Consider the following 12,058-nt stretch of genomic DNA (forward strand, 5'->3'; position numbering starts at 1 on the left):
ATGCATCCGAGTAGTTTGAATAGTATGGTATTAATTCTCTATAGTATTTCATATTCAAACACAAGTTACATAACAACCTCTGAGAAGGAAAGGATAAAATTTATTCCAGATTTATAATAGTCTTACATTCATTCATCTAATACATGTAGTTTATCCTTGTGACTTGTGTGATGAAGACAAGTGACGATTCATGGAAAGATGCAAACTCTGCCCTTCTTTCAAGTTAAAGCCTAAGGAAGAGAAGCAACAAACAAAAAATGATCTTTGACATTATATGCAGACATGCAGCGTTTCTTGATACACAAGCAACCATCAACAAAACCAAAATCAAGAAAAACCCAAAAGTTGGATCAAAAACATGAACGAAATAAATCTTTTCTTTTTCACCGCCAAGCTTCAAACAGCTCAACTCTGTAATTCACACGTCCAACAATACTACTAGCATTCTTCATCTTCCTCTTCTTCTCCCAACCTTTCTGCTTTTGACCAAAACCTCCATTGTTAATCAGAGACGACTTCACACCAAGAATCTCTCTAGGCTCCGCATATTCTTCTTCTTCAGACTCTTCTTTGTCTTTCATTTCGACCTCAACAGTATCTACAGCTTCCTCCTTGTTAGCTTCCAAGAGATGCAACAACTGTCTCCTGCTCTGATCACCATTCTCGTCCCTAGGACCCGGGTTCGAGGCTTGAACCAACCTATCTCGAGACTCTTTCCGTTCTTTAAGCGTCTTTACAATAAGTTTCTTCAGAAAGTTCATGACTTGCACAGCATACATCAGCGCAGTCAGTGGATCCAACATCTGCAATCAAAATTGACTCATTTCATTTTGCCAAAAATTTTAAATAATCATCAAAAAAAAAAACACTAACCTGAGTCATGTTAGGTGCGAAAACCATAGCTATGTTCCGAGCATTCATCTTGTTAAGACATTCCATCTCAACAACATCAGCCATCAGATTGATTGACCAATCCAACAAAGAAGCTTCCGTTGAAGGAAGCATCCTCACAAGCTCCACACACTCATCTTCGCTTTCAGACTCCATCACTTTCTCTGGTGAGAGTGTATCCAACACACCACTTGGAAGCTCCCTAAACCAAGCCTATAAGTAAAAAGAAAGTAAGGAGAAGGAAAAAAAACAAAAAGAGAGAGTAGTAAGATCCAAGCATAGGTTACCTTAATGAGACTTGCCAAACAATGTACATCAATGTTATCAGGTATAACACCTTTGTTCAACTCTTCTCTTACGTACTCCTCTTGAGCATTCTCACCATTAATCCTGAAGATTCCTTCTACCCTTAACCCGCCTCTACTGTACAAGTGACTCTGCATCATCAAGAGTATGGTAGGCACAACGTTCCCTCTAGTATCGTAAGACAGCTGCATTGACTCTGTCGACACACCAAACACCGTTGCACTGCAAAGAGAATCTCACATTCAAAGAACTGTCTATTTTTAAACTCCAAGATCCTTAACATAAAAGAGCAAACGAACCTTGCACTAGGAGCACGTCTAGGGACTTCAGGTTCGAACTCAACAGGTAAGCCGAGGAAGCCGTGGAAACGATCAAAGGTGACATGAGCCACGTGTCTAACGTCGGTAGGGACACCAATCTCCATGGAAGAAAGACCACACTCTTCTTCTTCTTCTTCTTCGCCAACGCAACCACCAATCACGGATCTTCTGAAAGCAGAGACGAGAATCTCCAAGGAAGAGGAAAGCTCGGATCTTTCTCTCTCGTCTTCCTCGAGGGGAATGTTAAAAAGAGAATGTGGGTCTCTGTTACTACTACTACCATCATTGCCTAGGGAGGAGCTTGGAGGTGAAGGGAAGTGGCATGATTTTAGTACTCTAGCCATTCTTGTCCTTATTATAAAAAAAATCAAGACTTGGAGTGATGGGTACTCTTGAAAGAACAGTGAAGGAGGGAGGTATTGGTCAAACTCAAAGGGTAATAAAGAAGACAGTAAACCTAGAAAAGGAGATAAGTAAATGTGGGTAATTAATGATGGCTGTTGGGGAATGGCTCGAAAGATTGAGACTTTTGGGTTACTAAGCGACGCGTAGAGTTGAATTCAAGAAAGGGTTTTATTTTTAGTTGGTGGGTTTGCAATTATCTTCTTCTTCGTATATTACACAGAGGAGAGAGACTGGTGGAGTTAGGTGAGAGAAGGGCTAACGAGGAAGATGGAGGTCTTTTAATTCTCTCTCTTTATTAAAAGAAAAATGTTTTTTTTTGCTGTTATTTTTAGTCCTTTTATCATTGGAGAAATTTTACAGTAGAATCAGTTGAGAAGAAACAGTAAAATATTTATCGACAGTAAGACCAGCCTTTTGTATTTTTTTTATTGATTGATAAATGTGTAATCAGATTTTTGAGAAATCCCAAATTGCATGGTGAAGTTTCATTAAACAACTTGCATCCAATGTGAATCTCTAGTTTACTTGCGAATGGTCCACGAGTTTAATAATATAATGTTTTCATGAAATAGTTTTGTTACCGTTGTAGGGAAGCAATCTCCAAGACTTTTTTACCTCTTCCCCATAACTAAAGAGAGAGGTGCTAAAGAAAAGAATAATGAAGTTGGTGAAAGTTCTTGTTGGATTAGTTGTAGAGATCTCAATTATGTTTTTGTGTTGTATATGAGTTGGAGTCTTGGAGATTCCCGACCATAGAAACATACATTAATTTCTACTTCCCAAATCGTAGTTAGATGACTTGCAACAAAAGTTTAGGAGAATTTTGTAGACAAAACACACAAATACCTACTTTTTCTACCAATAAAGTACATAGGAGTCATGATAGTTCGTGGTAGATGTGATGTGACTCATAAGTTTTGTTGTTGATTATTAAAAAAAAAAAGAGAAAAGGAATGAAAGTTTGGAATTAGACAACCACACCCACGTGTGCCGACGACCTATGTGCCGAACATTCCGTAGTATGTTACGTGTTATTGCTGTTAGATTCGAAATGTATCATTTCATTCTCATTTACCTTGCAATAAGGCTTCGTGGGGCACATGTCTTCCACTTTCACTTTTCAATCAAATAGAGGAGCCAAACGGCATAATTATCATCTCACTACAAAAAAATTGTGGAAAGAATAAATGTCGGTATAGTAATAAAGCGCATTGCAATGACCGTTTGGAGTTTATTAACCCAAAATCCAAATCCCCACATCAAAGGGCTTTTGCTTTGTGTGAGGTTTGGCCCAATCAAACTTGGCTTTTTCTCCATGACTGCTCTGTTGCTATCTTACAACAAATTTTTAGCTGTGGGAACTAAATGTATAAACTATCAGGAATATAAAACCAACCTAGAGAGACCTGTTTAACCTGGCACAGTTTTAAACTCAAGTATAGCAATTACAATGCATATAACAAATCTAACAGGTTCATACATAACATAGGAGAGAGTAGACAAAGAAGAGTAAATTCATCATATCAAACTTCTTCATGATCGATTCAGCTGATAGTTCTACTAATTAAGTTCCAATACAGAGAGAGAGTCAAAATACAGGAAGTCACTACAGATAGTGCAATGTAATAAAAAAAAAAAAACTAAGATCTTCCAACTGGTTCAAGAGCTTCAACGGTGACAATGCTGTTTCCTCTTATCACCTGCATCCAAGAATAATGGAATCAAATTAATTAAACAAGACAAATGATCAGAAATACTCTTAAAGAGATTGCGTGTGGGTTTTTTTTTTAAATAAGAGAGAGACATAGAGAAACGTACCACCATGCCAATGTCAGTTTTGTCATCACCATTGACTTCAACAGTGTTATCCACAACAAGATTCATGAACTGGTCAAACCCACGGAGAGTTCCAACCACCATTCTGTTGGCATTTAGCTTAACTACAATTCGGAGAAAGGAAGTAAATGAAGATCAAAATTTCAAAATGAAACTAGAACAGGCCAAACGATCTATCTCTATAATATTACCATTAGCACCTGTGTAAGCAAATATCTATTGAATGTTGCTGTTATACGGTTAAGCAACTACAACGATGAAGCAATCACAAGATGGATGCTAAACTTGTAGCATTGGTATCATATACTGAAGCCGTAAATACATTAATTGATACACAAAATCACGCAATCAAACAAAATATACATAACTTGAATCATATCACTCTTTTAAGTTGAGCGAGTTACAAGCGAATTTAATTTAAGCAAGAGATTCGGAGCTGAAAATTGAAACGCTCTAAACGTGGAAGAAGAAGAAGAGATTAGACTTACTTTGGAGCTTCTTATCCATGTACCTGTATCACATCAAACCACGACGAATATAATCAGAATCACTAAGAAGAAGAAGTGAAAGCTGGATGAAAACCAAAGCATCCGGTGGTTGAAAATTAAAGGAGGAGAAGTGGCGAAGAGAAACTTACTTCTTGAGATCCGGAGGCTGACCTGATCGACTCATGCTTGTAGAAATCGGGAGAAGACGATGGAAAAGGAGATATTAGGGTTTTTCTCAGCTCAGCTCAGAACTCCGCTCGATTGATTCCAGAGAGAGAGAATAAAAGGAAAAAGAAAAAATATGACGTCGGTCTGCAAAACAACGGCGTCGTTTAAGGCCCAGTGTTATTGGCGAGGCCCAAAAGCCTTTCACCTGATCAACCCAAAAATTATTGGGGTGTTCCGACAATCGAACTCGCGACCTCTCGGACCCGAAGCGAGAATAATACCACTTTACCAAAAAACTTGCTATGCATACATAGATATAAAGTGTTATTAAACTAAGTTTTACTTGAATTCTCATATGACTTTATTTTTTGCTCAAAGCATTTTCGTATCAGTTTTAGTTTAAGAAAAACTAGCTAATAAATTTTGATTTGTTATTACAAGATTGCGTAGAATTTTTAAAATTTTGGTCGAAACGCAGCACATAACTAAATATAAAAGTATAGGAAGTTGAGTTAGGTTGAAGTAGATAAAGTGAGGGAAGAGAAAAGGTAAAACATATAGTCACTGTTCCTCTTCTGATTCTCAAAACTCCAAATGCAAAAGTTACAACATTGAAGAAAGACACCACTTATAATGTTTCCGAAGCAACATGAAAAGATGAATTGTAACGAGAAAGAACTAAATTCCAAGTGTGTTACCCAATAAACAACCAGAGTCAAAGGGCACAACAACTGAACAATGACGAGTAGGCTCTCATGGGGAAATCAAAGTCTTCTTCCTCTACGTCCACCCTTTCTACGTGTACTGTCGGTGGGAATCGGAGTCACATCCTCTGCAAACAAACACATTCAAAGCAAAAGACTCCTCTTTAAAACCAAAACGCACAACTGTCTGAAACTTTAAAGAAATAGAGGAGCGTTCAGTTTCTTTGTTATTACCTATACGACCAATCTTCATGCCAGAACGAGCAAGGGCTCTGAGAGCAGACTGGGCACCAGGACCTGGAGTCTTGGTTTTGTTTCCTCCAGTGGCACGGAGCTTCACGTGCATGGCTGTGATGCCGAGCTCCTGTCACATAGCGTTATATTTATTATTTAGTAAGAAGGTGGAAAAATAGTATCAAGAAAGCTCAAAATGATGAAAAATTCTCCAGACCTTGCATCTCTGAGCAACATCTTGAGCAGCAAGCATAGCAGCATAAGGAGATGACTCATCACGGTCAGCCTTGACCTTCATCCCACCTGAAAAAAAAATACGTGAAACTTTTAGACAAAATTGAGATAGATTGTATCTACATCAAAGGACTTATTCAATACCTGTGATACGAACGAGAGTTTCTCTTCCAGAAAGATCAGTCACATGCTGCAAGAAAATTGAAAGCAAAGTCATATATATATATACTCTGGTGCGTTAAAGAAAAGCAAATTGAAAATTAAATGCAGAGAGAGAATCTAAAGAGGAGAAAGCTTACGATGAAAGTGTCATTGAAAGATGCAAAGATGTGAACAACACCGAAAACTTGCTCCCCGTCGCGAACAGCGGGTCCAAGAGTGACTGTTTCTTCCTTGGGCTCTCTGGTCTTTCTCCTCGACTAATTAAAAAAAAAAACAAAAAAACGGATATGAGTAAACATCTAGTCATAAACTCATCTACTGTACAGTATAGTCAGCTTATATACTAGTGTTAACCTCAGCTAGCATAAGCTTAACTAGCATCTAATCACACTCACACGTGAGCAACACGTGATACAATCCCAACACTAAATACGAAGAGAAGAATCTACGGGTGTGGAACATCGGAGTCTAGTTAGGATGACCTAAGCGGAATCTAAGAAATGATCTGACCTCAGAGTTCGGATCCTATCAAGTTTCTAGATTATTCATGGAGAGAAAAGAGCTTACCATGATGTCTATCAATGGATGACGAGAGACGAAATGCTAAGGGGTTTTGGATGCTGCTCTTCTCTGAACTGTGGCAGTGACATAACACTCGGCGCTAGAAATCAACTTTATAGATTAGGGTTAGATCGAAACCACTGGGTTGATTGACGTGATTGCCCTCGTCTCCTGGATTTATTTCTACGTCGTCGTTTCGTCAATTATACGAAAATATATACATACGGTAGGGATGGGCATTTCGGGTTAATCATGGATACGGTTTGGTTTAGATTCGGTTCAGTTTGGTTGAGCTAAGTCTAGAGAAACCTTAATCAAAATCGACTCAAATTAGTTTGATTTGGTTTGTGTTCAATTTGGTTCATTTTTACTCCGGTTTGGTTTGTGTTTAACTTGATTTAATTTGGTTTAAACATAAAATTTGATATGGTTTAAGTCGGTTTAAATCCCACCCCAAAATAGCAAAATATTAAATTGAACTTTTTATGGTTACATTATCTATAAGATAAAATGAATCCAAAAATCTGAACCGTATTTGATCCAATAAAAATGATATACACCAATCTGAACACACCGGTAAATATCAAATTGATCCTTTTAATGGTTTTTCTTTAACACTAATCCTTTTTATGGTTAGATTTACAGTATTTCTGGTTATTTGTTTTGAAACACTTTCTTTACTTGCAAATGTTAAATAACTTTATAAGAATCCATTGTTAAAAACCTTAACAAACGAAAGATGTTAATACAGTTTAGTGTTAACAATGATTGTTTTTCACATATATTATCAAGAATATTCAAATCGAATTTTAACCCATAGTTTTGATACATACATCGTATTACACAACATTTTAGTCACACAAAAAAAAACAATTTTACACAACCCCAAATAATTCTACTGACCTCAACAAGTAAAAAACAAAACATAGAAAATTCAAAGGGACAAGGCTGGTGACAACCCAAGCAACAGAATATGATTACGGTTTCGAATTTTCTTGACCACAAGCGTAGCTTGCTCTCTAATAAAGAGCCTTGGCTGGTGACGCCAAGGCAACATATGACATTTCTTTGCTTCACGCTTGTTTATACAAAATTATGTCTAGTTTAGCAAATTTATGATTGTTTTTACAAAGCATTAATTTAAATCATTAACAGTTATATAAATATTTAGCTGATGGAAACAAACACTTTCACAGATATTGCCTTGGGGTACACATTGTTCCAGCCAAAAATTATGGTAAACACTTACTTAAGAATGTTCAAATTCCAACATCGTTGGTAATATACACTTAATGCTCAATTTTGCTGACAATATGTAGCATAATGTTATCTTTAGAGTTTAGATTCAATTTTCTTCACAAAATAAGTGCTTCTTCCCTTTCTTTAACTTCACAACCATGATAACTCTAGTTAGTTAGACAAGAGAATAACATGTTCCAATCATTCGTTGAATACATTAAATTTGATGATAGGAACATGTTCTTCTATTGTCCATCTAACAAGAGTTATCTATGTATTTTAGATAGAAAAAAAAAATATGTTCCTACTATTGTCCATCTAACAAAAGTTAATGTATTTCACATAGAAAAAAAGAGTTATCTATGTACACTTCTACAGCAATTTCACAGCCCAGCTTGTGGAAAATAATCCAGACACTATCAATATCATGAATAAAAACAAAAACAAAGCATATTGCATTTCAAGATCTGAGAAAATACTGGGAGGAATGGAAGTGTCAGATAAAAATTGCCAAATTTAGTGTTGTGTGCTCATAATGAAACCATTCGCACATCTAATTGAATCATCATTCAACAACAATTCCTCCAGTGCCCAATAAACTCAAAAAAACGGATAATGGAAAGAAAAAAACAAACGAATAGAAGATGACGGCGAAGTCAGATTAATAATTGCCAAATTAAGTTTTTGAGCTCAGCGTGCAGAAACACTCGCACATCTAATTGAATCATCATCCTCGCCGTTCCGACATTAAAGTAGAAACCAAATGATAAAGAAATACTTTCACCGCACCAAAACAAAACAATGAAATCCCAACAATGAACCCTAGACTAGAGAGAGATGAAACCCTAGAAGACGGCTACACAATTATATGAGCTTTAGAGGTGATCCGCAAGGATATATATACGCAGGGAGAGTCCTAATTAAATTACGGTTCTACCCTTAACCAGGCTCAATGTTAGGCCCACCATGGGCTTTTCTAATCAAGTATATTTTTAAAGAGGAAAATGAGCCCTGACCCAATGGACAATGAGATTTGTTCTTGTCCGTGAGGTTACCATCTCCAATTAGATCAAGCTTAATGGTAAGTTTACTACTTGGATTGGAATTCAACAATTTGGACAACGTCGTTAAGTTTTTGTTTCAAGCGAGACAAAAAAAAAAACGATAAGACACAACATCACATTCACTAATGATGAACAAAACTTTCTTTTACACAGACACTGGTTGATACAAAGCTTTACAAAGGAAGGAGGAGAGAAAGAACACAACTTTCATAAATAACCTCATCTTCTTCACACTTCAACTCTCTCCTCTCCCTCTCTTTCTCCAATGCGAATCCAATTAGTAAAAATCACAAACAACACAAAGTTATCTGTTACCAATCATCATCATCCAGGCTAGCCCTGTGAAAACACATGACGGTGCATATGAATATGAAGAAGGATGTGAACTCTATCAGCATCGCACCCGTCTCGATCATTCCAGCATGCCTTAATATGATCGGAATCGCCAGGCTGCCCACTGTTGATGCTCCTGTCAAGAACTTCGCTGCATCTATCCACCTGCGTCAAGGAGTAAATTCAGTGATTCAATGTTTAGTAATTTTTGAATTAGTAGTGAAGGCGTTAACTGACCCTCCACCATCTCGACTAATTAGGAATTGGGTTGAGCCTCCTCCAAAGAACATGCATGGCATAGGCACAACCACATACATGAGTGCTGACAGCATTGGCCACCAGTTACTATATATCGCACACGCCTGACAATTAGACACAACAACAACAAAAAAAGGTTACTGCTATATTGATTATCGGATGAGTAGACTTTGTGGCACTCATCAAATGATACAATCCACTAAGAAGAGAAATCATCTGAGAAACTTATCAAATATGAAAACATCTGCCAAACCTTGCTTCTTGTAACAGAATCTCAAAAGAAGAAGAAAAAAACAAGACACCTAAATAAGGAAGGCCCTCATATGAGTTCAGGAGGGAAGATGCTCAAGTCATTAGCAAGTACTGTAAGTAAGCAGTTGCACTGCCTAGCATTTCTCACTATAGCTACCATATATAGGTAATATGTGTGAGAAGAATGATCTTTACAGAAATGAAGCTAAAAAATTCATGATCTATTCTAGAGCAAGTAGGAGGGTATGATGAGGCTAGAAGAGTAATACAAGTAGGAAGCATACCAGAATCTGTAGGAGGATACTGGATGAAAACATGAAGGCAAGTCCAGCAAGTCTGTGTATCAAAACAAAAAACAATCCTATAAAGATCACGATTCACGAGAATACCACTTGACACGAATGTAACAACAAAAGAGCTTTTGGAGTCTTGAACTTACACTGTAACAAAAAACATCAAATTTGAGCATTCCAGAAGATATATGAAAAAATGAAAAAAAAAATCAAATTAGCAAAACAAATTGTGTAAGTCTGAAACAATTCAAAACCCTAGCTCACAAAATCATGAAAAGCACTGAACAACCAGCTAACAATCTGAATGAATCAAGACTCGAATCCAAGAGAAAACACCACAAATAGCGTTTTGAACCATATAGAATCTGATTCGATTCGGTGAGAGAGGTGATTTTTTTTTTTACCTTCGATAGTCATCGCCATGTCGGCGACTGAATAAAGTTCTGAGTAACGGAGATCGACTCTCGATGATCGCCGGTGAGATTTCGTTGTTACCCAGAGAGAGAAGGAAGGGGAAATAGACTCGGGGATTGTGAGCAAAACCGAACAATGTCTAACCCAAACCGAGACCGGGTAAAATTGGTTTTCTTTCATTGATTGATTCCATTCCTACTACTCTGGATTGGTTTATTATGTGACTGGGTTGTCGTTTTTTTAATTAATGAACATTTAATCTTATTTACCTACTTGATCATGAATATGGAAATTATTTTTATCATTTGCTGTTGCGGTTTCGATATTATAATTCTGAATTTTAAATCATTACACACTATAATACGATCTGCTAATTAGTGGCATAGATTTATGAAAATACGACTTAAGAAAATACTAGCGACATAAGATATCTCCAACTCAACTCTATTTTTTACTCTAAAATAGAGTAAAAGTGAATATGAAGTAACAAATGCTCCAGCCTCCAGCTCAACTTCATATCTCACTTTATTTTGAAGTTTACTTTATAAATAAAGTAATCTATTTTTTATTTGTTCATGACTCTATTACGGAATAAAGTATAGAGTAGGGTTGAATCAATTTTACTCCATAATCACTTTACTCTATTTTACTGACAATATTATGATTGCTCAAGAAATGTTTCATGCTATCAGAACCAAGCCAAGCGGGCGCAACAAAAGAATAGCTATTAAAACAGATATGAGCAAAGCCTATGATAGGATAGAATGGTCATTTATTGAAGCTGTAATGAGAAAGATGAGTTTCTCAGAAACATGGATCACATGGATAATGAGATGCATTACGTCTGTACAATACAAAGTCCTCGTGAATGGGCAACCAAGAGGAAATATTATCCCAGGAAGGGGCATACGCCAAGAAGATCCTTTATCTCCTTTCATTTTTATTCTATGCACGGAAGCGCTCGTTAGCCTTCTTAATCATGTAGAGAACCAGAGAAAGATAACGGGGATGTGCGTTACTCGCGCGTGTCCATCGGTATCTCACCTATTATTTGCTGATGATAGCCTCTTCTTTTGTAAGGCGGAGCCCCGTGAATGTGAAGAAGTAATAAAAGTGATCAGGATCTATGGTAAGGCATTAGGACAATGTATTAACTTTGATAAATCCTCCTTACTCTTTGGTAAGAGGATTAACGCAACAACAAGGCAAGCTATTAAAGATGTACTCGAAATACAGAATGATGGAGAGATGGAGATTTACTTGGGTATTCCAGAAGATATTAGTGGTTCAAAATGCAAGCTCTTTGCTTTCCTAAAAGACAAATTAATGCATAGAGTGAATGGCTGGACAGGTCGTTGGCTCTCGAAAGGTGGGAATGAGGTATTGATTAAGTCCATTTTGCTAGCTCTCCTGACGTATGTTATGTCTACTTTCCTGCTCCCATTGGAGATATGTGAAAACCTTGCCAGTGCTATTGCCCAATTCTGGTGGAGCTCAAATCCCCCCCAAAAGAGGAATACACTGGTCGAAATGGGAGAAAGTTTGCCTACCGAGAGAAGAAGGAGGGATTGGATTTCGCATGATCCATAAGTTCAACCTGACATTATTAGCAAAACAATTATGGAGGCTAACACAAAATCCGGATTCGCTGGTCGCCCGGGTCTTAAGAGGAAGATATTACATACTAAACTCGCATTTGCGAGTAAATTCTGTAAACAGTCCTTCTTATGTGTGGACTAGTATTTCTGCTGCGAGAGAGCTTTTGTTGCTAGGAATAAGGCAGAAAATACACTCTGGTTATGAGGTGAAGGTGTGGGAGGATCTCTGGATTCCAATGATTCCTGCTAGGCCGGCTATACCTATAGCGCCAGTTATGCATCCAAATATGAGAGTGAG

At 37.2% G+C, this 12,058-nt stretch overlaps 4 protein-coding genes and 2 non-coding genes across 7 annotated transcripts; all 6 read right to left on the minus strand.

Moving 5' to 3' along the window:
• Positions 1-238: 238 nt before the first annotated feature.
• LOC108857764 (rho GTPase-activating protein 4) lies at positions 239-2,174 on the minus strand. The gene is made up of 4 exons (XM_018631778.2): positions 1,497-2,174; positions 1,179-1,419; positions 874-1,104; positions 239-803 (listed from the first exon to the last, which is right to left on the minus strand). The coding sequence occupies exons 1-4, from the start codon at positions 1,859-1,861 to the stop codon at positions 384-386; spliced, it is 1,257 nt and encodes a 418-aa protein (XP_018487280.1). The 5' UTR covers positions 1,862-2,174; the 3' UTR covers positions 239-383.
• Positions 2,175-3,418: 1,244 nt separating this feature from the next.
• LOC108859285 (probable small nuclear ribonucleoprotein G) lies at positions 3,419-4,538 on the minus strand. Its single transcript, XM_018633173.2, has 4 exons — positions 4,396-4,538; positions 4,247-4,269; positions 3,741-3,862; positions 3,419-3,622 (listed from the first exon to the last, which is right to left on the minus strand). The coding sequence occupies exons 1-4, from the start codon at positions 4,428-4,430 to the stop codon at positions 3,563-3,565; spliced, it is 240 nt and encodes a 79-aa protein (XP_018488675.1). The 5' UTR covers positions 4,431-4,538; the 3' UTR covers positions 3,419-3,562.
• Positions 4,539-4,960: 422 nt separating this feature from the next.
• Positions 4,961-6,469, minus strand: LOC108857400 (40S ribosomal protein S14-2). Its single transcript, XM_018631384.2, has 6 exons — positions 6,316-6,469; positions 5,886-6,005; positions 5,731-5,776; positions 5,570-5,655; positions 5,353-5,482; positions 4,961-5,246 (listed from the first exon to the last, which is right to left on the minus strand). The coding sequence occupies exons 1-6, from the start codon at positions 6,316-6,318 to the stop codon at positions 5,179-5,181; spliced, it is 453 nt and encodes a 150-aa protein (XP_018486886.1). The 5' UTR covers positions 6,319-6,469; the 3' UTR covers positions 4,961-5,178.
• Positions 6,470-8,034: 1,565 nt separating this feature from the next.
• On the minus strand, positions 8,035-8,129 carry LOC130495350 (small nucleolar RNA Z266). Its single transcript, XR_008934621.1, has one exon. It is a non-coding gene; the product is annotated as a small nucleolar RNA Z266 (small nucleolar RNA).
• Positions 8,130-8,194: 65 nt separating this feature from the next.
• Positions 8,195-8,289, minus strand: LOC130495349 (small nucleolar RNA Z266). Its single transcript, XR_008934620.1, has one exon. It is a non-coding gene; the product is annotated as a small nucleolar RNA Z266 (small nucleolar RNA).
• A 424-nt stretch (positions 8,290-8,713) lies between these two features.
• LOC108859281 (vacuolar protein sorting-associated protein 55 homolog) lies at positions 8,714-10,292 on the minus strand. 2 transcript variants are annotated; one of them, XM_018633171.2, is made up of 4 exons: positions 10,153-10,292; positions 9,740-9,791; positions 9,183-9,307; positions 8,714-9,110 (listed from the first exon to the last, which is right to left on the minus strand). In XM_018633171.2, exons 2-4 carry the CDS (start codon positions 9,770-9,772, stop codon positions 8,924-8,926), a joined length of 345 nt encoding a protein of 114 aa, XP_018488673.1. In that variant the 5' UTR covers positions 9,773-9,791; positions 10,153-10,292; the 3' UTR covers positions 8,714-8,923. The 2 variants fall into 2 exon arrangements, with proteins under 2 accessions (XP_018488673.1, XP_056842552.1); XM_056986572.1 differs by lacking the exon at positions 10,153-10,292 and adding an exon at positions 9,895-10,096.
• Positions 10,293-12,058: the final 1,766 nt, after the last annotated feature.

The sequence above is a fragment of the Raphanus sativus genome, chromosome 5 (assembly GCF_000801105.2).
Source record: "Raphanus sativus cultivar WK10039 chromosome 5, ASM80110v3, whole genome shotgun sequence".
NCBI lineage: Eukaryota > Viridiplantae > Streptophyta > Magnoliopsida > Brassicales > Brassicaceae > Raphanus > Raphanus sativus.